Here is a 26,308-nt window from a genome sequence, read left to right on the forward strand (position 1 = left end):
AGCCACAACTCTCTTCCAGTTATTGGGCACTACAGATAGAAAGGAAAAGAACTACAGTAACTTGCTTTTACAGTGTGAACAAGCACTCTCGGGGCAAATTAGACACCAGCGGCTGGCCCATGCCAGCTGATGGAGACTAACAAGGCTTGGACTGTGGGACTGTTTAATTGCAGAGTAGACTTCAGGCTCAGGCTGCAACCCAGGCTCTGGGATCCTGCAAGGTGGGCAGCTGCCAGAGCTCAGGAAGTCTACACTGTAATTCAACAGCCCTGCAGCCCGAGCCAGCTGGCATGGGCCAGCCGTGGGTGTCTAACTGCAGTGTAGACGTAGCCTCAGTGTTCTTCCAACATACCTGGTGGAGGGATTTCTAGATCAGTTGTCTGTTGGACATTAGTACGGCCAGGTCTTGGGTCAAAAGCAGGAACCAAAGCAGAAAACTGACGTTTCAATACATAGTCATCATCCCACGTTCTTCTGCGTCCGCCTTTAGTTTCATACTCCTCTTCTTCCTGTTGAAGCAAGATTCCACACAGAAACCATTTGATCAACAGCTAAACAAAAAAGACTAGTTACAAAATAAGGCAAGTTATATAAAAGGTAAAATTAAAAGTGAACTAGAAAGGAGGTACTGGGGTTCTATTCCCAAGATCTAACTTCTTAAGTTACCTTCAGCAAGGTCAAAGCCTCCATTTTTTTCAAGTGAAAAATGGGAGTTAACTATACTTACCCATTTTTGTAAAGTGCTTTGAGATCTACATTCTGGAAATACTACTATTAAATACACATTAGGAATACTATTCACAGATTGACAAAAGTCCTGTGGCACCTTATAGACTAACAAAAGTATTGGAGCATGAGCTTTCATGGGTGAATACCCACTTCATCAGACGTCAGACAAAGCGGGTATTCACCCACGAAACTTATGCTCCAGTACGTCTGTTAGTCTACAAGGTGCCACAGGACTCTCTGTTGCTTTTTACAGACTAGCACGGCTACCCCTCTGATACTATTCACAAATTGACTTAGTTTGTAGCTATTTGTAGCTACAAATGCACTCCCTTCCACTCCCAACAATTTTATTCATCAATACAAGACAACAGTGAAAATAATTAAGGCTGAGGCCATGTCTACATCTAAAATTTTGCAGCGCTGGTTGTTACAGCTGTATTTGTACAGCTGTATAGGGCCAGCGCTGCAGAGTGGCCACACTTACAGCAACCAGCGCTGCAAGTGGTGTTAGATGTGGCCACACTGCAGCGCTGTTGGGCGGCTTCAAGGGGTTTCGGGGAACGCGAGAGCAAACCGGGAAAGGAGACCAGCTTCGCCGCGGTTTGCTCTCGCGTTCCGCGAACCACCCCGCAAACCGCAGGGAAGGAGACCTGCTTGCTCGGGTTCGGGGAACGCGAGAGCAAACCGGGAAAGGAGACCAGCTTCGCCGCGGTTTGCTCTCGCGTTCCGCGAACCACCCCGCAAACCGCAGGGAAGGAGACCTGCTTGCTCGGGTTCGGGGAACGCGAGAGCAAACCGGGAAAGGAGACCAGCGCTTTTCTTGACCTCCGTGGAATAAGCAGGTATCCCAGCATACCTGAGGAAGCCTCCGGTAATCAAGCTGGTCTCCTTCCCCGGCTTGCTCTCGCGTTCCCCGAACCCCGAGCAAGCAGGTCTCCTTCCCTGCGGTTTGCAGGGTGGTTCGCGGAACGCGAGAGCAAACCGCGGCGAAGCTGGTCTCCTTTCCCGGTTTGCTCTCGCGTTCCCGGAACCACCCAGCAAACCTCAGGGAAGGAGACCTGCTTGCTCGGGGTTCGGGGAACGCGAGAGCAAGCCGGGGAAGGAGACCAGCTTGATTACCGGAGGCTTCCTCAGGTATGCTGGGATACCTGCTTATTCCACGGAGGTCAAGAAAAGCGCTGGTAAGTGACTATACTTGATTACCAGCGCTGGATCACCAGCGCTGGATCCTCTACACCCGAGACAAAACGGGAGTACGGCCAGCGCTGCAAACAGGGAGTTGCAGCGCTGGTGGTGCCCTGCAGATGTGTACACCTCCTAAGTTGCAGCGCTGTAACTCCCTCACCAGCGCTGCAACTTTCTGATGTAGACAAGCCCTGAGAGTCTGTCACAGAGGTCACACAAGTCATACTTACCATGACTTTCCGGGACCTCCATGACTTCCACATCTGCACCAGCCCTAGGGCCAGCCATACCCCAGTGGATGGCCCCAGAACAGCAGCAGTGTCCTGGGGCCCAAGTTGCAGCTAAAATTAAGTCAGGGGCATTTATAGTAAAACTCATGGACAGGTCGCAGGCGGTGAATTTTTGTTTATTGCCCATGACTTTTACTAAAAATACCCATGACTAAATTTTAGCCTTAAAAATAATTAATTGGAAAGCATTTAGTGATCTATATTTAGAACTAGTTTCAAAGTTTTCACTGAAAGCACAACCTTACCAGGATCTCTTATTCACTAACAAAAATTAGGATTTAAAAATACTTCAATTTACACATTAAATTAGCCACAGGAGGTTGTTCACAAATTCCCATGGAAATAACTGAAATGTTTAAGGAAACCCTGAAAGATAAAATAGTAAGGTCAAAGCTGTGAAACTTGGATTCCTAAAATTAGGTTTCTAAATCTGGCATCTAAATGGCCAGATTTACAGAAGTGTGAGCACACATGAATCCCAATGAAGTCAAGGTGATCTTTAGGTGTTCAACACATCTGAGAAGATGTGATGAATTATTTCATAGGCAAACTAAGAGGAAATTCAGAACCATTACCACCAGAAGTCTTACGTTTCTCCTTTTAGCTCCTGCAACATCCATTCTGGCCACCTCCTTTTCTGAGGTCCAAGCACATACATACTGTGACATCACAGCTATCACGGAACCAAACCAGAGCATGGAACCAATCACAATGGGTCAGGCAAGACCTGTGTGTGGGTTGTTGTTTTTTAAGAATTTTTAAATAAATTGCACTTTTTTCTTACAAAGCTACTGAAATTCAATCTAAAAAGTCTGAAGTGATGCTGGTCAACCATGTCAGACTACTACACCCCTTTTAGGAGTCTGATTTGTCTTGGGTACCCCCAAGTTTCACCTCTCTTAAAAACCATTTGCTTACAAAATCAGACATAAAAATACACAGCACACTATTACGGAAAAACTGCTTACTTTCTCATTTTTGCCATATAAATTATAAATCAATTGGAATACAAATATTGTAGTTACGTTTCAGTGTATAGTATACAGAGCAGTATAAAGAAGTCATTGCCGCTATGAAATTTTAGTTTGTACTGACTTCACCAGTGCCTTGTTGCAAAACCAGGCAAATATCTAGATGAGTTGATGTACCCTCTGGAAGATTTCTGCATATCCCCAGGGGTATGCATATCCCTGGTTGAGAATCACTTACCTAGGGGAAGCAAGTAGAAGTTCTGGCCAGAATAACACTGGCTCTTGTTATTGAAGTCATGTTACCATCATTTGTGGACCAGGTTCTCTGTCCGGGAGTCTGATTAGACTCCCAACTGATAACAGGAGAGAAGGTAGCAACTATGGCAGATCAGCTTTTTTTACTTCCACACAGCCAGAAGGTTGTACCCACTGCTTTTGATGTTCACAGTGAACTGTAAATTTTGGATGCAACTATCATCATTTTTCTTTGTCACCTGGAGATTACACTACTGCAATGCTCTCTACATGGGGCTGTGTCTTAAATCCACCTAGAAACTGCAGCGGGTACTCAGAATTTGGCAGATTATTTGTTACGTTGTGTGTCATTTCATGAGCACATTATACTGGTGGTCTATGATCTGAACTGGCTGTTCACTGGTTTCTGGTCTGATTCTAAGATGCTGGTTTTAGCCTATAAAGGGCTGAAAAGGCTGTGACCTGCCAGTGTTAGAAATTCCTTTTTTTCCTTATGAGATACTGCCATGGAAGCACCTGAGCTCCTTTGGTACAAAAAAGAAGGGGCTGGTGGAAGGGCACTCACTCTCTGGGCCCTGCACCTTTTAACTTTCATTCCCTGATCACGGTCTTTAATAGTCCAAGCTCATTAGCATTCAGGACACACTGCAAGCCCTATTTTTAATTGCTGGCCAACAGACCAAGGGTCAGATTGTGGAAGTAGTACAGTGGTTTAATTGGTGAGATTTATTAATTTGGTATATTTATGTTGATGGCATAGTGCTAGTAGCAAGTAACTATCAACATCTATTCATGCTGAATTGTTTTAAGAATTTGTCAAGTTGACTCAGAACATGGGATGGGTACTCTTGTGTATTTATTATAACTCTAAATAAGCTCTAAGGATAGAAAAGCCAGTTCTAGGTCTCCACATTGCCAGCATATCTATGGGTTTTTTACATATCCTTTAATATGCATACTTTATTTAATTGGAAAGTATTTTTGTATGGTAGGTACACACTATACCATGACTTCTTCATATTCCTGATCTTCTTGATTGTCATCTTCATTTTCATCATCTTCCTCATCTGGCTCAGGCAGATCCTCATCATCCTCTAACTCTGCTAATAGAGTACTTGCCCGGCAGCTATCAAGAAAATCTATATATAAAATAAAAAGGGACACAAACCCATTTTTAAAGAAACCTAAATAATTTTGAAAACTAAAAGCAGAGGAGAAAGAATGAAAACAGATATAATTTAAACAAAATAACTATTAAGGAAGACAGGGCAAAAACCTAGTCCAAGATACTCTGGCAATGTGTGTGGAAAAGAAAAAAAAAGGTAAAGCACCTAAGATAGCACACCTGGCAAAGAAACAGGAGTCGGTTCAAAAGATACAGTAAAAATGTTTAGCAGTATATGTGCTCCTAACTACTTGTTAGAAGTAACACCTAAAAATCACAGAACTGATAACGATGGGGGAAAAAACCTTCACCTCTTCAGTTTACATTATGTATTTCATAGCATTTTATATACAGTCAGTCAGTTTCCCCTTCTGTGTGGGTCTATTTGTGTAAATATGTGGACTGTAAAACTAGAAAATGGATAGTGGTATTAGGGGGTGGTTACGACCTTCAACTACATTTAACTCATTTTTAGAACTAATTTCAAATTAATGGTGTACTTTTTACTAACATTAAGTGTGTGTTCTAAACCATAATACATGACTACCGCTACGATTTAATCATGGGTATTTTTAGTAAAAGTCACAGACAGATCACAGGCAATAAACAAAAATCCACGGCCCGTGACCTGTCCATGACTTGTACTATAAAAACCCCTGACTAAATGTTAGCTAGGAGCCGCTCCAGAAGTCACAGAAGCCATGACTTCCGCAACCTCCGTGACAGACACAGAGCCTTACAAATGACATAATATAACAGACTTTTGATAACATCATTTTTAAAGATAAAATGTATAATAAGAATTATGCAACAAAAGCCTTGGTATGGGCATACAGCTCACACATACTCCCCTAGTGTCTACTAAAGAGGGTTTTTTACTGCATATATATTTTCTGATTCTTTCTTCATATTTTCACACCTCTGCTAGGGAGGCTCTACCAGAGAACAACAAATACGTTCATCTATCCAAGCAATCTCTGCGCCATTCCCAAGACTCCAGCAGGAATTCTAAGACAACTACCACATCAGTCTCTCCTGAATACAGTGTACGTTAAGCCCAGCCACCAAGCCAGAACAAAAGTTTTTGTCAACATGTAGATATTTGAGTGACACTGGTTCCATTTAGTATCACAGAGTCAAAGAAATTAGAAATGGAAAAGGCATATTCAGACATCTTGACTAATCCCCTCCAAACGGGCCTAATCTGTTAAAGTGAATAGGCATTAGATGAGGGCCCAAGACAGAACTTTTCTCTACACTCTAAATGCTTTGTCATTTTAGTTTTAAATGACTTATGTAATGGAGCTCTCATGACTTCCCTTAGGAGGCTATTCCCCAGTTTAATAAACCTCTATGCTACGAAGTGTTTCCTGATATCCAGCCTTGGCTCAATTTCATCCCTTTAACTCCTATGTATCACTCACCTTAGATTACCCTAAATTCCCCCTTTTCCATTTTAGTATTTACACCCTTTAATGGTTTATCCTATCCCATAGTTATCATTTAGCCAAGCCAATGTGTATTGTGCATTTAAGTTCTTTTGTGTCTTTCCTCATAAATAAGATCATTCCATCCTCTTAATCATTCCCTTCAATTTGTTGACTTTCCTCTAGTATTGGGATTCCTGGAACCACACACACTACTCTTTCATAAAATAAAATGTGTTATCTTTGAGACAAAAGGCAATGGCCTGGATTTTTGAAAGGTATTTAGGCACTGTTGTGCATAGCATTGCAGTTCCTAACTGGTTTAGGAGCCTAAATCTCATCTTCAAAAGGAGTTCAGACCCTTTTGAAAATGATATTTAGGGTCCCGAATCAGTTAGGAACTGCAATGCTAAGCACAGCAATGCCTAAATACCTTTAAAAATCTGGAGCAATATACCTATACAACACACAAAGAAGAATGTTTGATTTTAAAATATGCCTATTTACTGAATGTTTTAGACTAGGAGTAGGCAACCTATGGCACGCGTGCCAAAGGCGGCATGCAAGCTGATTTTCAGTGGCATTCACACTGCCTGGGTCCTGCCACCGGTCTGGGGGGCTCTGCATTTTAATTTCATTTTAAATGAAGCTTCTGAAACATTTTAAAAACCTTATTTACTTTATATACAACAATAGTTTAGTTATATATTATAGACTTATAGAAAGAGACCTGCTAAAACTGTTAAAATGTATTACTAGCACGCAAAACCTTGAATTAGAGTGAATAAATTAAGACTCAGCACAGCACTTTTGAAAGGTTGCCGACCTTTGTTTTAGACATTAAACTCATTGGTCCAATTTAAAAAAAAATGAAACCAAATATAATATTTAAATGCCTACATAAAAAAAAAATCAAAATCAGTAAGAGTGCAGGAGAGAGATTTAAACTATAAAAAAACAAGAATGTATAGAAACACTGCCATTACATCAAAATTCCTTTGAATGAGTACAGCCTTGCATAACTAATAACAGGTGAACAGCTCAACTCTCAAACACTGTTCAGTAAATAAATACTAAACAAAAAACAATTAAAAAGGTAAGGAAGAAAAGGAAAATCATTAATGGGAGTTCTGCTATGTTCATTTAAAAATGAAACTTACCATATAAAGAATATTCTGCCTCCTGACCTGTATCGCTCTCACTAGATGTTGATGTTAGGCTAGTAGTTAGAGTGTTACTAAGTGACTGACCAACAGATAAAACTGTAGTTGCTGTAGCTACATTGCTGCTGCTAGTAACACTGGATGTAGACATGGTCACTGTTGATGTGGTACCAGTTGTAGTCAGATTAGGAAAACTTTGGGCACCCATAAGAGGAGAAGCTATAAAGATATGGTAAGATAAAATAAATGATTCGAAGAGCACAATTTACATGCATGAGTCCTGTGTTTGAAAAAAAAAAAAAAAAACGTGTTTTTTTGGGCTTGAAAGTCACCATGGGTAACCTGTCTATGAGGCCTATAAGAGGGGTCCTAAACACAGAGGTGTACAGCAACTGTTTGGGGGTATTAAATAGACCGCATATCCAGTTTGGACAACCTCCATGTAAACTAAATAAAATTTTATTAAATACATCCCACTGTATACAATTGCCTGGAAATCTGCAGTATCTTCTTCAAAACTCAGTTTAATCTGATTTGATTGCTTCTCTAACTAATGTCAATACAATTTAATAGACGTACAGAGAAAATATTCTAACTGAAAAAAGACAGTTGGCAACATTAGAACGGATATAATTTTGAAGCTTCTGATTTTTGTGCATTTTAAAAATCCTACAGAAACCCTAACCTGACATTCTCTCACGTGTAGTGTTTTGCTTATTTCTATGTAGTGTGTTTATTCATTGATATAGGCAATGCGCTTCAGTCACAGGTGCTATTAAAAATGTAACTTAATTTCCATACTTGTGTTAGAAATCTCAGCCATGATTTTATCTTAAAATTCATTTCTGAATGTAAATATTTCTTTACCTTTTTAAAAAACATTAAAGACTAAAAAGAACATAAAAATGTGAACTGTGATGGCATACTCATAAAATACACTAACTGTGTTTTACTTTAAATGTATCATAATTAAGGCCCTACTTGAATCGCTGGATGATCTTCAAATAATTGTGGCTGAGTTGCAGCCAAGACATGGAAAATCGCAGAAAAGTAATAACGGACCTTTATTAATAGTGGTAATTTGGAAAAGCTAGAGAAGCCCTATTTGTTTATATCCTTCCAGCAATTTTTTTTTAAACACTCAAGTATTATGTTATGCCTGCTTTTTTTTTTTAAATAACGAGACATTATGCTGCAACAATAGTACATTCATTACCAAAAAAAGGTGATCGGTACAATATAAACTTCGGAAGATTACATAAAAGTCTTAACGCAACTGCTGTAGAAATCAAGTCCATTCACTTTAGCCTTTTACATTTTACTGTTAGTGCAATACTAAATGCATGCTCAAAATCTATGCAAATTTGTGGACTGTGCAAAATAAGCTAATTAAAATAACAATTGTAGTGGTAGCTCAATATTGCAGGATCCACAATATCACGAAGGAAGTAGGACCTTAATGATAACTGACATATGGGCACCTATGTTTACTGTAATTCAATGTGCAGAATTCTGGGTATTTACATGGTGACCATGATTATATGTGCAGTGCTGACAGTATATCTGTAAGAAATCAAACACTTAAGCCTCACTCCTGCAAATATTTCGCACGTTTAACTTTAAGCATGTGAATTGTCCCGTAGACTTCAATGGGATTTCTCACATGCCTGAAGTAAAGATTGCACAGGTTCGCACACTCCGGCCATAATAAAAATATAACTTGTTGCATGCTATGTCATTTTCAAACATTATTTCTGTAAAACATGTGAAATACACAGTTTGAAGTTTTAAAAATAAGCTTTTTAATTATTAAAAAAGCAATTTTGGAAATTGCTTCCAAAAGGGACACAAGCAATTTAATCACATTAGAAAGAGTTTAGAAAAAAATTCAGTTTGTTTACTCAGTGCATTTGACAGAGCTGCGTATAATAAATGTTACTGCTTCTGTTTCATTCTGTAGTCAGTCATTTTACCTTTGTTGATATGAGTCTTATACAACAGGCTAAAAATTAAGACTAGGAAAATGCAAATAGGAAAACCACAAAAATTAGTAGGGCCCAGGCAGTACCTGAAACTAATTTCATGAACTAGATTTGTATTTTGAGATTTCCGTTAAGTAGCTAATTTTGCCTCCTAAAGAAACCTCTCACTGCCCCATACCTCTTCAAAAAAACAACCCATAAACTTTTGGGTTAAAGACAAGCATGAGAAATTTCAGGCCCAAGTTTTAAGAGCCTGAAAATGGGGATTATAAAAGTGTGGATATCTTCTCATACATAACCACAGTAGCAATAGCAAGTTGCTACTAGAATAAGGAGTAGGTACAGTAGAAGTCAAAGTCAGCACATGACAGCTGTTGTTACACAGTTACCATATAAGCTTAGAGAAAATGGTTAGCTCAGATACCACTGCATAGTAACTACTGGTAAATGCTGATATTATAACTAGATCCCCAGACCCAATCATCTGTAATTTCAGACAGATGGTTTCTGGACAAGCCTATATGCAGAATTTATCTGAATTCCAGGCCTTCCACTTAGCTATGTGTAACCCTAGCACGTCCCAAGCTTCAGAGTCTTCCCAGATAAGCCCCTAGACAAGCCCCCACTTGTAACACCAACAGACTCTGGTCGGCGGCAGACGGGATTGAACCTGGGACCTCTGGAGCTTCGTGTATGAGCCTGAGTAAAAAGCCATATAGCTCTCAGCTAAGGCTGTAGAACAGACTCGTTAACCTCTCTCTAAGTGGTCTCGGTGCCACTATCTGGGACAGAACACCACACCTAGAAGGTGTGTGGGTTACATATACATCACACTAAGTTCAGTTCCCTTACTGAATTTAATCCTTTGTGACTCTTTAAGGCATCTAGTAGAGATGCAATTTGCTCCTTTTATAAAATTCAAAATAATTCCTAAAAGGAGAGAATTTTTTTTTGAAAGATTTAATTTTGAAATAAGCAATTGGCAAGTTAAGGACTGGGTTTATTTGCACTTTGCAAAATGTCTTAACCTGCTGCCAAATTCTAGGAAGCTAATTAAGTGTGCTATTAAAACACATACTACTGTCTTCGATCAAAGCCCTTTTCCCCCTCCCCCAACACAAATTAACTTCAGCATTGCTGGCACTGTTCTCCTGCTCTGTGAAACAAAAAGCCAGTAACCTCTTCCTTCCTCTACTCCTCCCTCTATTCCCCTTTATCTTTATGCCTGCCCCGAAGTGTTAAATTCTTTTTCCTGATCTCACTTTATGAACATAAGAATGTACAGCAAAACAAACTGAAAAGTTTTCTATACATCATCATTCAAAGAAAAAATATCAACACACATGCACACACACAAAAGGAGCAAGGAGCAATCCCTTTTACTGTGGCCTGGTCATTCACGTATTTGGAGAAAAAGAATACAAGGAAAAGGAACACACAAGGTATGGCAATTTTAATATAAAACCGAATTGTTGCTTTCTAGTTAGGATGACTTCATTTCTCTGAACTTGGTCAATTTGATAAAAGGTTGCTCATCAATGCCTTCCCCTAATTTGAATACTCTAATTGCCCAAATTTACAAAAACAAACATCTACAAGTTCTGTGATACACACAGTGAGAGACAGGGCCATTCTAAAATTCAGAAGAATGAACTAACTTATAACAAATAGCAGGATTTTATATACTTCCCTTATTATACCTTAAATCCAGCAAAGGACTGTAGCATATATCTTGCCTTAAAACATATACAGTACCATTGAAAACGATGGAACTACACACATGCTTAAAGTTGGGCATATGCCTAAGATTTGTTGGATCAAAGCCTTAATTATACACAAACTATACATATCATAATGAATTCTGTAAAGTAGATCGCAGCTGGCCTTAACATTAAGTGGGAAATTAAATTCATGGAAATTTTAAAATGTCTTCTACTATATACTATTTTTTCCTTTATTGTGTTCTTTAAGTTCAAGTCTACAGAATCAATTCATAATGCGCAGGAAAATCCCCTAGTAATACTGGTAATTACATATATACCTTTCTCCCTCAGGGCAGATCAGACCTCTGCATGTGTGTAAATTTATGTAATATGGAACAGATTAAAGAGGCAGCCTCATAAATCAGCTGCTGTTAGTTTTCCAGCATCTCTAACTTTGCTGAAGTTTTCAAAAATGTGTTACAGGAATAAACTTCTTTTCTTGTTTGGGAAATGCTACAGAGGGAGCAAGGACAGTTGACACCAAAACAGTTACAAATTAGTGAAGAAACAGCAATACGCCATTTCCCAACTACAATGAACTCTTCATGAGTTATACAAGAACACAGGAAATGGGGGCTGATATAGTTAAATTCCATATCAAGCTTTCAGAATGGACCACATTTGAAGTCCAAAAGGAAGCCAAGGGCAGACATATCCTTCCACATTCTCTTACATGAAGCATTTGATCTCATTTTCTGACAAAAATATATCTTACTTACTTGCGGTGCTCATGACATTCCTTCCCAAAGTATTAGTGTTGTTATCACTGCTACTTCGGCTTAAATTCATGTTGTTAGTGGCATTGGTACGTGCTATGTTTGCCACTCTTCGTACAAAAGACTCCAAGCTAGAAGTTTCACGTGAAGATAAATTAGGAACACTTGCACTGGAGCTCATTGGAGCACCAGCAGCCAACAAAGAACTCACTGAAAGTCTGTTACTTGCTGAAGAGCTAAGGGGTCGTTGGGAAGCTGCTTCTTTATTGGTCAATTCAGATACTGAACTAACATCAGGAGAGCTCACACTAACAATTCCCATGGATATGGCACTAGACTCCCCAGGAGTACGTATGGAATTGTCAGGACCTAACTTCCTTTCTGCATTTTCATTTCCCATGTCCGCTGTTAAGGTGCTGGTGCTTGCACTGGATGATGACCCTATTTCAGCTTGAGGCATGTTATCAGCAGAAGACAGAACAACAATTGGCTCGTGGACGTCAGTGCCTGAAACTATATTCTGTTCCATTACACTCTCTGATCTCCGCTCCATTTTGGTCGAACCCAAGCTGATGTCGCTGCTACTGGCCACGCTACACACAGAACTGCTGCTTCCTTTTCTACTTGAGGAGCCTGCAGCAGCAGTCGTCTTGTCTGGACAGTTGTTTTTCACCAAGCTGCTCCATGACTGCGTTGTGCCTGAAACAGTGGATGAAACAGGTTTGGGTGATGCCGCTGAATCAGGGTCGTACCCTGGTGCAAGCTTGAGGTCAAACTTTCCTTCTGCGCCCATACGGTAAGAGTTAGAGCCACCAGCATCCCAGGTGACATCAATCCAGCCTGGAAAGGGACAGGAGTTTATGAGACCCAGCAGAAAGCAGACAGGAGCGTGTAAGACAGTAGCTCCACAATATGGGATCAGCTTTGCATCAGGGCTATATCTTTGAGTTACTAAAATTAGTAAATAGCCTTCAGTGCCAATTAAAATGAAAAAAGTTTTGGAATTTAAATAATTTGATAGTTTTACTAAGTTAAGTTGGCATTCACATGCCTTGATTAATCGCTATTTTCAGGGTCTGAGAATCCAGCCAAAAAAAGTTTGCTCCAGGCTGGAATTTGGCATACTAGATGCCTGTTAAACAGGCATTTCTCCTTTAAAAAAAAAAAAAATCTTTAGTTTAATTAAAGATGGTTATGAGTTTCACATAAGTGGGCTTGAAGTATTTGTAAGATAAAATGTTTACTATAACCAAGGATGCTAATAGTTTCCCCTAAATTTAGGAATTTCATTCCTTAAAAATTAAGAAAGTTAAGTCAGCAAAAATCCTAATTATGTATTTACATTTCTCATGTCTTCACTTATTTCTGCAAAAAACTGTACAATTATAACACTTATATATGTTGCTTAGTTGAAATTACATGTGCCAGTATCTTTAAGTAATAGAATGCATATTTTAAAAATGAAATTGATTAAACTGGGACTTTTTTCTTTCTAATTCAAAATATTCTAATTCAAAATACAAAGTTTTACTGAAACTCAGTTTTTCAGTTCAATAATTAATGTAGGCCCAATCCTGCATTCCTTACTCACATGAATAGCCTCACTGACTTCCACTGGACTACATAGGTAAGGACTACTTGCTTGAGTAAGGGTGGGAGTTTTGGACTCTATAATTGCAAAAGAATAATAATTTAATAGACTGTTTGACTAGTTGATTACTTGAGATGAAAATAGCTCTAACAAGGGGTGCAAGTTTTCTATTCTTTTATTAGAAGATGTTTCTAACACCACTGTGATAAAAGAGTAACGTAAGAAAGTTCAAAAGGTAAATTTAACATCTAAACTCTTAATTCACACTATTGTTACTACTGCTCACATCATGCATAAAGGGTAAAATGTTACTCTCACGTTTTAATTTCTAGCTTGTCTAAATTTTATCGCAATCTTAATGTTTCATAAAGGGTGTTTTTGTTTTTCTTTAAAATTTAAGCTTTACTATATGTTATAATGAAACTTGGTAGGACTGTTTCAACTGATCAGCACTTTCCATTACACTCATAAAAATCTGGGATTTTTAAAATCATTTTATATGACATCAGGAAGAAATGAGACAAACTGTCAGGCCCAGATGCACATTTTATTTTCTCAAATTAAAAAAAACAGATATGAACTATTTTTAAGTTAAACATTAAAATGTAGTTTTGGCATCATCAGATGCTTTTTTTGTGTGTGCAAAGTTCTACCCAAAAGGCATAATTTTTTAGAACAAAATACAACTTCACAGGCAATTCTCAAACTAGGCCAACACACACTTGCACTTTGGAGAAAAGAAGTGTTTTTAAATGGCCACAATCTTCACATGTGAAAAATAGGCATCCCCATTAGCAGTGTTACAGTTTATGAAGTATTTTTGTTTTTACTATGCACTGATAAAACATTTAAGAGATTTTACAAGAACTGTTTCAAGCCATCTCAAACTGAAACTTGCCATGTGAAAGGTGAGACAAAAAATTTCAGTTTTTCCTTTTCCTCCATTAAAAACTCAGGATTTCAAAATGCTTTTATTGCCAAACGCTACACAAAAGATAGGGAGGTACGTCCCTTATCATGGTAAACAAATATGCATTTCCTTATGGGGTTCAGGAGACAATGCTTTGGAAAAGTACAACCAAATATACCTTCCCTAGCTAGTAGTACCTTTCCTACACTATCATTTTTAGATTATCTTCTTTTAAAAGCTCGCATGAATTTTTTTCATATATATAATGAGGTCACTTCCTATGCATTAGGAATTGTGCTCCTGGTAAGGTGCTGGGTACTCTTGCCCCAGTCCAACAAAGCACTTCAATATCTGCTTAAAATTCAGAAATGAGTAGTCCCGCTAAAGTGACTGGGATGTTTCTTGCAATATTCCAACAATGCATAGGAAGGCTATAGTATGGATAAAGAATTTGCTGGTATGCTTTCTGTAATCTGACAACCACATGAGAAGGCTGAGCAGTAGTTTCACTTATTTTGCTAAAAGGAGATAAACCACTGATTTACTAGGAGATTCACATGATAAAAATACTACTCACCAATCATACTTAGAAAGGTATTGCAAATAAAAATGTGGCTGTGGGCGCGGCTGCATCTGTTAAGAGTAGTGTACTGACCATGGAAAAGTTCGCTACACACTACACTGAAGTTTAAAAAAAATCCAAACAATTTTATGTCTTTAAATAATATTAAAGGGCTAAGAACTGCACACAGAAAAAATACAGAGCTAAAGAAGGAGTGATCATATATTCAGGAGGCCTCAGAAATGAGATTCATATTGCATACTTGTAGGGAAAAACAACAAGGAAGCAGACAGTATAATCATCACTGTTCTGGAGCCTCTTTCATAGCACTCTGTATCCTCCTGAGCTCTGACTTCCATGGCTTTTGTAGGCTTACATCAGCCCCTTAACATTAAGTAAATTGCTTTTATATTAAGCAGTCACCTGATCCCAGTGAAGCTAGCAAGATAGGAAAGGTATAAAATATTAAATAAATAAATAAAGCAAGCAAGCCAGCCAAGAAAAATGTTACAAATGCTAAGCTAGAAGAGATGCAGAAAGGTATCTTGAGATAATGCAGATATGAAGCGTAGTTCATCTTGTACTAATCAACAATTTTACATGCTGCGAAGTGTTTATCATATCACACAGATAGCTCCAATAAAAATTTGGTGCAAATGAAGCAAAATGCTGAAGATATATTCATTTCATATTCACCATTTCCAAACCAACTCAATTTCTACTGTACTTGTTATATCTACTAGAACAAACTATTTTCGTGCTTTAAAAAGAAAAATGTAGAATTTCACAACTGAACTGCAACAGTGAAAAGACAATCATAACATTTAATCTACCGCCTCTAAAATATTAATCATCTGTGCCCTACAGAAATCCTAACATTTTCTCATAGACTCTCAGACTTTAAGGCCAGAAAGGACCACTGTGATCATTTAGTCTAACCTCCTGCACACTGCAGGCCTCAGAACCTCACCCATTCACCCTCCTGTAATAGATCTGTAACCTCTGGCTCAAATCATTGTTTAAAGACTTCATGTTACAGAGAATCCACCATTTACTCTAGCTTAAATCAGCAAGTTACCTGTGCCCCATGCTGCAAAGGAAAGCAAAAAGCCCCTAAGAGTTTGCCAATGAAACCCAGGAGAAAATTCCTTCCAAACCCTGATTATGGTGATCAGTCAGATCCTGGGTATGTTGGTCAGACCCACCAGCCAGATACAACAGTGAATTCTTTCCCTGAGTAACTCAGAAGCCTCCTCATCTAGTGTTCCATCTTCAGGTACTGGAGAAATATTTGTTACTAGTAACCCAGATGGGTCACATGCCACTGCAGGCAATATCATACTGTCCCCTCCAACAAACTTTTCAAGCTTATTCCTGAAATCCATTGGGATTTTTGCTCCCACTGCTCCCTTCAGGAGGCTTTTGCAGAATTTAACTCCACTGATGGTTAAAAACCTGTGTCTAATTTCAAGCCTCAACTTGTTGCGGTCATTTATAGCCATTTGTTGTGTCAACACTGGCTCTTAACTTAAATAACTCCTCTCTCTCCCTGGTGTTTATCCCACTGATGTATTAACATTAAGATGTATCTTATCTCCCCATAGCCTTCCTTTGATTAGATTAAACTAATCAAGCCCCTTGGGTTCTCCATTCCTCTGATCATCCTAGTAGCCCTTCTCTACACCTGTTCCAGTTGGAATTCACCTTTCTTAAAATGGGAGACCAGCATGGCACACAGTATCCAGATGAGATCTCACCAGTGCCTTGTATAATGGCAATAATACTTCCCTATCTCTACCGGAAATACCTTGCCTGATGCATTCTAGGTTTGCATTAGCCTTTCAAAGTGTAGCAAAGAAAACAAAAGTATGATTTCCTAATCATAATGCAACAGAACATGAAACTAAACCCTTTGTAAATTCAATAAACACTTCCTCACCATTGTGCAATTCTCCTGTAACAGTGCCTTCACCCTGTGGACTGCCATCCTGATCTCGCCACTTCCAGTCAATTCCTCTGATTACACGAGCACCAGGAACCATGTACTTCAAAACTTGAGAGCGAACTAGTCGCCTCTGCCTCCGCAGATTAGCTTCTGCCTCCTTAGCTGCTTTTCCTACATACCGTAATTGAAATGTAGATTAAAGAAAAATCTAGACAAGATTGTAAAAGTATGTTTAAAAGGTAAAGCTAAAAGGCATACAAACTTATTTTGAGCTTATTTTTTTAAAAAGGTCCATGACAAAGTTCAATTTATCACTCTCCCCATATTCACTTATCTTCATGCCATGCGTTCACTATTACTCTGTGGAAAAGCACATTGGATACATGTATTCTTTTCCTTACCTAACTGATCTTCACACACTCCATTCACAGTACCATAAAGTTCAAAACCAGACAGGGAGAGGTAGTGCGTTTGCCCACTGGCATTCTTTCCCATCTGTTTTATTCTTATATGTCTCCATCCTTGCTTCTCATCCTTTGGTGGATCTACAGGCCAAGTTGCTGTAGAACTTCATATTAATTGGGGGAAAAGAAGAGAGGGTTACTTTTACTAATGCTAATTTACTAATGCATGAAAACTGACAAGAACATGAAAAATATGAAAATAAGAAGCTTTATGGGTTACAAAATTTGTATGAGCGCTGGTGTGAATTCATAAGCGTTACCTGCTTTCTCCACAAGAAAACCAAAGCCATCTTGTAAACCTGCAGTTCAATTTTTCCATCACAGGAACCACATATTAAGAGTCTCATAGGACACTTCTCCTCCCCACTCTTTACTGCACGGAGCACTTAAGCCTCCCAGTCACAATTACATAATATTCCTGTAGCTACCACAGCAATTGCTTACAGGAAAAAATAATATTGAGTAAATTAGTAGCTTGTTTTAGCTGCATTTACTATAATGTAAGGCAAGTCAGAAACAAAGGGGAAGGCCAGCATCAAATGATCAGGCAACTTGCTACGAACCAGCAGCGAGTGCTCAGTGGATCATGGACCACAAATTGGGGAAAACTACTCTAGACCATCTTATGTTGCTACAATGCATGTTAAGCTTATATGACCAACTTATTCTGGAATAAGAGGAACGCTGTGTTAGACTTCAAATGGAACAGTGAACAAAATTTGCTCTAACATATTTCCACTGCCTATACCAAACATTAGAAACAATTAGGCAACAATCTGTTCTTACTACTATATTGAGATCAAACATTTGTTACATTATACATTTCATAGTGTAGAGTGATAATGGGAAGACACTTGTTAACAACAGTGCAACTCTTCATTATTCATATCCATTAATAAGATCACAAAGAAGCAACTGTGTGGAAAATGCAACGCTATAGATTTTCAATACTGATGAACATTTAAGTCCATAATGAATAAGTGAAAATTAAAATGCAAAATTAAGTTTGTGGACTAGAAATGCACTTAAAAGAACCAAAGAAGGGTTTAAAATTAGAGATGCAAAAGCGTACATCTAAAAGCTAGGAAATAGCAAAGCATGTTTTTAATTGACAGTTCAACTTCGTAAAGGCAGCTAGAATATTTTCAACATACCCTGGTTCGTTGAGACTACAGTCATCAACATGGGTATACAAAGTAGTCCAGTTCTGTCCATCCTTGGATACCTGGAAAACCCAATTTCTGAGTGCAGATCTTCCATAACCACGAGCATGGCGTAGCGTATAAGCCGATGGTATTACCCAAAGACCAAGATCTATGGCAAACCAAGCATTCTTATCATCATTAGTATGACAATTCAGAGCTGAACTCTCACGGCTTAAGATGTCTTCCAAACGTCCATAAGGCAGATTTCTTCCTTCTGAAGATGTAACCACTACTAACCCATAGGCTGCAGGATTTACCCACTCATATGCAGTTCTACATTGAAAAGAGAATTGTATTACTCATTTATCATTTACTTTAAAAGAACAGATTAGTCAAGTTTGACAGACTGCTGAGAATAATTTTTAATTAAGATTTAACTATAAAATAGTCAGAACCCCAGAGATATTAAATAACTAAGAGACGATCCAAAACTTTCATATTACTATGAGGAATTCAAAGTGAAAACTATTTGTCTCAGATAAAGATAGAAATAGAAAATTCCCAAGACAACTTCAAAGATTCACAATGCTCTTTTATTCTTCAGGTACAACACACACATATTTAATTCTATCCAGGAATACTAAAAAGGAGATATAGTTCTTTTTGAAATGATAGTATATTCCATTTTACTACAATACTTCCTTCAGTTTTGCTTCTGGAGATTATGGCATATCACATTTGATTTAAATAAATTAACTCTGAAGAATCTTACTTTGCATTTGTCCCAATCCAGTAAATAATTCCGTTTTCATCAAAGTCATGCTGGTGCCTGAATACAAATGTTTGGCCTTCACGTAGTTTTCGTACAAAAACAAATGAAGCCCTGTCAAAGTCATACCACTGCTTTGCTACCTAAAGAATGAAAAAAAAAAAAAAAAACTGAAATGATATCAAGAAAGAATGCCTCTACACTTCGCAAAGTCATCTGTGTGGGATGTTGCTCACCATTTTCAGGAGGTATTGTTCTAAGGATTCAACTGTTGCCAAAGGCTCCATTTTCAACATTCTGCCAGTTCGATCTATCAAAGAAGTCTCCCCAGAAGCACGTTCCAAACGAAACCTCAATCTTCTTGTTAATATCTAAACTCAAGTGTACCAAAACATTAAACAAGGCCTCTTCTTCTGATCATACTTTGTCAGTTTTATGAAAGTTGACACATTTCACCATAATAAAAAGTTTTACTGATTCAAGCAAAATCATTTAGAGTAATGTCTATAAATCAGGAATACAAAACTTGAGAATACTTTATAAATTGGACATGTTTTAAAGTAGTGTTTTTCATAACTTCCCCTAGCTACTTTTTGGTAATTTAAATATTATTATTATTAACAGTAGTAATAATACTTTGCACTTCATAGTGCCTTCCATGATCTTAATAACTACTTTCAAGTCTGAATGAGTTAAGACTCAACACCTGTTCGGCAGAAATGGGTAAACAGATGGGGAAATTGCAGCACCCAGGTGTTATAATAGGAAGTCTGTAGCAAAGACAGAAACAGAAGTCATGTTTCACTGGTCTCCCTGATCAGGGTTTAGCCACAAGACCATCTTTCCCCTCACACAGTTTTCCTCAATCCCACACCTACAGAATATTACCAAAGAAACCAAAGTTAACAACTTTCACATTCTACTGATTCTTTAGTTAAAAGACTGGATCAGTTTTTGGTAGATATATTAGTGGACACTGGTTCCATCTGAAACAGTCAAGATACGTATAACTGATTCTATGTAGCTTAAGACATTGCAGTCTGCAAGCTCTCTTAGTCAAGTCCTCGTTGTACTCGGGAATTTTTTCCTCTTTTTAATAAACAGAAGACGGCAGGAACAGAAATGGCAGTTGAGAAAAATTAGTGGTAAAGCTGAAAAGCAGTACCGCAGGATTAAATACCTCCTTTTCAAAAGTTACTGCAAGACAGAGAGACCCTTCTATTCCTAAAAATTCTTGTATTCTTATATTAATATCAGGAATTAATTTGTCAGCATCAAATTTATGGAAAGTAGACTGGAGAGTCAGTACAAGAAATTGAACAATTGCTGTGCAGCATGCTGGCTTTAGAAAGTTCATCCATCAAACATTACCTTACTAAGGAAGAATAAACTTTGAATTTTTTCCCCCTTTCTACAGATGCTTAAAATAAGCCAAACTTCAACAATGTCAGTTACTTTTAACTTATGGACAAGCAACGGCAAACCTTCTCCACATTGGTCTGATGAGAAATAAAACAATTTTAAAGTATCATATGTAACGAGGAAAAAAAAACAACACACTGAAAATCCTTTGTTGCCACTTGCCTCTCCAAATAGCAACCCATCCTTTTCATCTCTAAACTGACAATGTGCTGTCTACAATTTCTCTCCGGTCCTCCAGTTCCATCCTAGACCCTCTCCTAGCTGGTTTTTGCCACTTGCACTCCACTGAAATCACTCTCACCAAAGTCTCTAATGACCTCTTTCCTAGTCGAAGTTCAGCCTCATTCAACACAGTCCATCATCCCCTTCTTGAAATCTTGTCCTCCTCTGGCTTTCACTACAGTCCTCTCCTGGTTCTCCTCCTACTTCTCTAATAGCACCTTCAAGCATGTTCTTGGAGGATTTTCCTCATCCCCCCTTCAACTTTCTGTGGGGGTTGCACTCTGGGCTTTTACTCCAGACCTGTCTCCTTCTGTCCAAACTAAAATCTCAGCCAGCCTCTCTGACATCTCACAGATGTCTAGCCATCAGCTCTGGTTCAAAGTAGCTATAACAGAGCTCTGAATATTCCCCTCAGCTCTCCCTTCTACGCTGATCGTTGTGGACACTTACTATTTTGCGTGTCACTTGGTACCATCACCTGGGCATCATCTTCAATTCTGATCTCTTTCCAGGTCTTCACATCTATATCTTAAAGTTTATTTCTGAATAATGCGTGTAAAAATACAGTCTCTGCAATCCATCCACACAGCTAAAAGGCTCACTGAGGCTATAATCTCATATCTCAATTATTGTAACATCCTTTTCTCTGCCCTTGACACATGCAATCTTGCCCTGCTTATATTAATTCAGAATGCTGCTGGCAAGGATCATTCTCATCATCTATCACTTTAACCAAGTCAGCCTTCTTTTTGAATCTCTCCACTGGCTCCCCTTTCTCTATCATATCAAACTTAACTCACTTGTTCTCACTTTCAAGGCCCTTCACAGCCTATGCCTGGCCTATCCATCATCTCTTATTCAGCCAAATTTTAATTTTCCATCTGGTACAGGTATCAGTACTAACAAAACTGACTGCATTACAGAAATTTCTGGGGAAATGCTAGAAGTTTTGAGGACAGGATGGAAGTTTGGGCTTTTGGCACCCTCAAGTTGTGGAATGTGGTTTTAATTTTGATTCTCATGCCCAGCTGAAACTTTTGGAACTGGAAGAGGGATGCATCTCCTCTTTCTAGCCCTATTTTGAAGGGGGAAAGCAGGAGTTTAATTTGAGTTAATTTATGTTTCTTTTTCCCACCACAGCAACCCTTCACAGTAGCTGTCTCCAATCAACCAATAAACCTCAGCTTTATCGCCCACTTGTTAAATTTTTAAACAAGCACCTTGGTGCTTTCTCCCGTGCTGCCCTTCTTGAAAAGAGCTCCCTTTAAACACTTACAAAACTACCCCATTATCCTCTTTCAAACTCTTTGAACCATGTCTACAATAAACTTGACAACAATTAGGCAACCAGTATGTTGATACCACTGCCTACCATGCTGATCAACACTGTTCCACTGTTTCCTCTTCTGTTGTTTCTTGTCTTACATTATAAACTCTTTGGCACAGGTACTATCTTATTGCTCCGTGTTTATGCACAGCACCATTACAAATGATAACAAATATTACAAATGATCTTATTGCACAGGTTGGTTGTTTCAGTGCAAGCAAAGTACTGTATTTACTCATTCATAAGCCAAATTTTTTTAGTAAAAAAGGGAAGCACCAGAGAAGGGGGTTGGCTAATTAACAGGTATAGAGAGGTAGAGATGAGACACAGCCGCTCCCCCCAACAGAGGCAGCAAGGAGAGGCAGCACAGCCAGCAGAGACAAAAGGGAAGAGGCGAGGCCAGAGTCTCTCTGCTTCTGGCCACGATGCTCTCCCCCCCAGCCTCCGAAGCAGCTACTGCTCCGGGGCTGGCAGGCTGTGGCCACGCTGCCCGGCCCCACCCCACAGAACAGGCTGTGGCCGTGCCGCCTGGCCCAGCCTGCTGGAACATGCTGCGGCCACACTGCCCAGACTGCTGGAGCATCCTCTCCTGGCCCTTTCCCCAGTTAAGGTGGGATGGGATGGGAAGGGAAGAGTGGGGGGGTCCTGGGCTAGGGGTAAGGTCATTGGGGGGAGGATTACAGGGGTTACTCCCCTGACCCCCAGCTTCTCCCCTCCCAGAAAAAAATTTCCCCAGTAGTTGCTGTCCCGGCTTGTCAGGGTAAGCAGCTGGCGCACCGGGACACTTTGTTTACTTAGGTTTACCTCGATGCCTGCAGACGCTTCAAGGTAAACAAACCATCTTAGCCCACCAATGGTTTATCCTGATGGCCCAGGAGCCAAAGTTTGCTGATTCCTGAATTATAGGGTCGGCTTATGAACTGGTTATAAAAATTTTCTATTTTTACTTATCCATCTTGGGGGGGGGTCAGCTTATAAATGAACTGGCTTATGATCGAGTATATACAGTAAGACAGCTCCAGCTCTGAAGATTTTACATTGTCAATAACTATTGTACAGATGACCAACAGCTGAAGTAGTAGTCCTTTATTACAAAGTCCTCCAGCACCAAGAACTAGTAATAATGAAAAAAATCACAGTAGATAAACTAGGATGTTTCCCTATCCTGTTCTTTTCTTAGGGCTTGTCTACATACTTTTGTATGTACAGTACAACCTGCTAGAGTGGATGCAGTTATATCAAGGTAAAGTGGTCGTACCGGTACAGCTTATTCCCATACAGGATTGGAAATATCACTGGACACAAGGAACAGTTGACAAATTCCCTCTTTTTTCAGTCAGAATTTACCTGTACTCTCACTTTCTGTAAGAAAAACCTGAGCAGTACAGCAAGTAGCAGAACATTAGAGAAGGAGGTCAGGTTTTTTTAAGGTTAAAACAAATTCTCCAATTCTTTACAACTTGACAGGAATACACTTTATGCAGACTGACAGATTTTTTTCCTAAAATTAATATGAAACTCAACATTATACATTACTATAGCAATACAGTGTTACCTGCAAATTATATGTAGATCCTGGTGTATCATACAAGTAGAGAGGTAGACGTTCAATAGATTCTAACACTGCTATCAATTTCCGAATTAATGCAACTGCTGGACGACTGTGAAGGGAAGCAGTTAGACATTACAAAAATTACCTCACATTGAAAATTCAAGAAAATGTTTTTGAATAAATCTCAGGGGATAGCAATGTTTTGTTTTAAAGTTTGGAAGAAAGGTGAAATCAGACAGTTTAAGAAGATAACTTGACAAATGTATGGCACTCCTGTATTTATCAAAATGTTTAATTATTTCAATTAAAAATATCTAACCAACATTTAAAGATACAGGTCTAATGGTCTTTTTTCCTTGGTACCCTATCTTCCACAGCTGAAGGGACATTTGGCGACCCTTTAGCAGTGGAAGTTGTTTTCAGCCTACAACTCAACATTCTTCCCATGTCTTCCAACTCCTTGTTTTTCTCTGTCCCCCCTACTTCCTCCTTCCTTCAGCTACTCAATGCTGTTAGGCCTTTTTAATTCCCTTAGGGTATATCTACACAGCAAAGAAAAACCCATGGCTTGTTCATGCTGGTTGTTTCATTGCTGTGTAGATTTCAGAGCTCAGGCTGGAGCCCTGTAGAATGGGAGGGTTCCAGAGCTCAAGCTCCAGCCCAAGCCCCGAAGTCTACAAAACAAGAAAACAGCCCCACAGTCTGAGCCAGAGTCAGCTAGCAAGGACCAGCCATGAGTTTTTCTTTGCTGTGTAGACATACCTTTAAGTTGAGGCTTGCTTCAATACAAATTTCCTGATGACATTCTGCATCAGGGGACTTAGAGATTGATGCAGCACAAGCATCACAGAAAAAATGAAAAATGCAATTTTTCTAAGTTATGGGTTTCTCACTTTTGCTGTGGAACCATATCAGAATCAAATATGAACTGATGGCTGCAGGCAAGATATGTTATCAATTGAATCATGTCAGGTACTCTGGATGTTAATTGCCAAATTGCATAAAATCAGACTAAGTACCAGATGGAAGGGTACTAGGATAATGAAATATTGGAACTAAAAAAAATAAGGCCATGGAGAAAAAGAGGAACACAGGAAATAGTGGGACAGGAGAATAGTGAATCTCTGGGCTAGAAAACAGATCTGATACATAACAGTGGGGAGAAATCAGATACCATCAAACTGTACCACAGAGCCACAGAAAACGACAAATCAAGAAAATAAATGTGAGAAATTAAGAATATAAATATTTTCAAATAACTATGTATAAAAGGCACCACACATTAATGACAACATATGTATTTTGTGAATACCCTCTGCAAATTAATTTCTCTAATGTCTATTTAAGTAAAACAACACTCCAACATGTTTATGTCAGTCTATAATCACTAATTCCACAACTGCTAAACAGTCTACTATGCCACTGTACAATGAAAATGCCCACATATGACTGATTAATGTGAAACTACTTTATGCCCTTATGAATTAGCATAAATAGAGCAAACTGGTCAGTCAATTAGTACTTTAAATGGCAGATGCTGTCACTTAAGACTAGTTTTCCATTTCACCACTGGAAGACCAAAACTAAAATGAAAAACCCAGAGCAAACGTAGGTCTTATTTTGTGTTACTGCTTCACAAAGGAATGCAAGTATTTTATGTTTTTACCTTTCATCATCTTCATTTTCACTGAATGCTGTTTTGAACACATTTATTCTCTCTACTAGTTGGCTACAATCTTGTTTCACATCTAAATCCACATTCTAACAAAAAAGAAAAATATTAAAATATGTAAAATAGTGCAAAGTAATAAATATATTGCTTCTTTACACTGAAAAATGAACTTGTTCACACTTACTGACTGCTATCAGTACAAAAATAAAGAAAGAAAAATTAAGCAAATCTGAAAAAACTTGATTTTATCTGTTGGTAACACAAACTTCTGCTTTTATGTTTTATATATATAAATATAATATATATATATATATATGGAGCTATGCAGACTTAAACCAGCTGAAGTGCGCGCGCGCACACACACACACACACACACACACACTCTTCAGCCGGTTTAAGTCTGCATAGCTCTGTTTAAGTCAATGAGAAGCTACGCTTATTTACACCAGAGGAGGATCTAACCATTTATTTTAAATTGTTCCATTTTTAAAGAAAATTGTACTCTTTTTTCAACACCTCCAACTTTTTAGTAAACTTACATTATTTAAAACAGTAAGAAGTGCCTGCACTAAGCCACTACTGCACATTTCATATGGTGAGATAGTGTTTTCATCCTTCAACAGCACAATTAAGTTTTCTAAAGCAGTCTTCATTAAATCTCTCCAAGTATTTTCTCCCTCAATGCACTGGAGACAAAGAGAAGCATAAGATGAGACAAGTTAGTATAATTTAACTGAAGAATTATTCCGAGTACTACTACATATGCAGTTTTTGAGAAAATATGTAAAAATTGTAAACATGAACATTTCATGTCTAAACTTATTGCAACTTTTCCTTGTTTCATGACAGATACATTAAGATATGAAAGCCTGCACTTACCTGTCTGTTTGTATGAAGTTCCCAAGATGATTCTAACTGGGTTGCTATGTTCCTCAATGTTACAACTACTCCTCGAGGCATGCTTTCAACAGCTTTAAAATGATCATCATATAAATCTCTTGCCACAGTTCGTACCTGCCAAAAATTATTCTAAGGATCAGGATTAAAATATTCTTTTTATATTTTAGTATGCACACTTAGC

At 38.5% G+C, this 26,308-nt stretch overlaps 1 protein-coding gene across 8 annotated transcripts in view; it reads right to left on the minus strand.

Moving 5' to 3' along the window:
- HECTD1 (HECT domain E3 ubiquitin protein ligase 1) overlaps positions 1-26,308 on the minus strand; it is a 97,233-nt gene that overhangs the window by 16,220 nt on the left and 54,705 nt on the right. For 5 of the 8 annotated variants that reach the window (XM_050953819.1, XM_050953817.1, XM_050953818.1 and 2 more), the window contains 13 exons: positions 26,107-26,241; positions 25,767-25,913; positions 25,222-25,316; positions 23,559-23,664; positions 19,269-19,403; positions 19,036-19,175; positions 18,273-18,596; positions 17,056-17,222; positions 16,649-16,825; positions 11,650-12,486; positions 7,183-7,404; positions 4,436-4,569; positions 353-509 (listed from right to left, as the gene is read on the minus strand). In XM_050953819.1, the coding sequence (XP_050809776.1) occupies positions 353-509; positions 4,436-4,569; positions 7,183-7,404; positions 11,650-12,486; positions 16,649-16,825; positions 17,056-17,222; positions 18,273-18,596; positions 19,036-19,175; positions 19,269-19,403; positions 23,559-23,664; positions 25,222-25,316; positions 25,767-25,913; positions 26,107-26,241 (2,776 nt within the window). The remainder of the gene's footprint in view (positions 1-352; positions 510-4,435; positions 4,570-7,182; positions 7,405-11,649; positions 12,487-16,648; positions 16,826-17,055; positions 17,223-18,272; positions 18,597-19,035; positions 19,176-19,268; positions 19,404-23,558; positions 23,665-25,221; positions 25,317-25,766; positions 25,914-26,106; positions 26,242-26,308) is intronic. The other 3 variants (XM_050953821.1, XM_050953820.1, XM_050953822.1) reach the window with 2 other exon arrangements.

This window comes from Gopherus flavomarginatus, chromosome 5 (genome assembly GCF_025201925.1).
Source record: "Gopherus flavomarginatus isolate rGopFla2 chromosome 5, rGopFla2.mat.asm, whole genome shotgun sequence".
NCBI lineage: Eukaryota > Metazoa > Chordata > Testudines > Testudinidae > Gopherus > Gopherus flavomarginatus.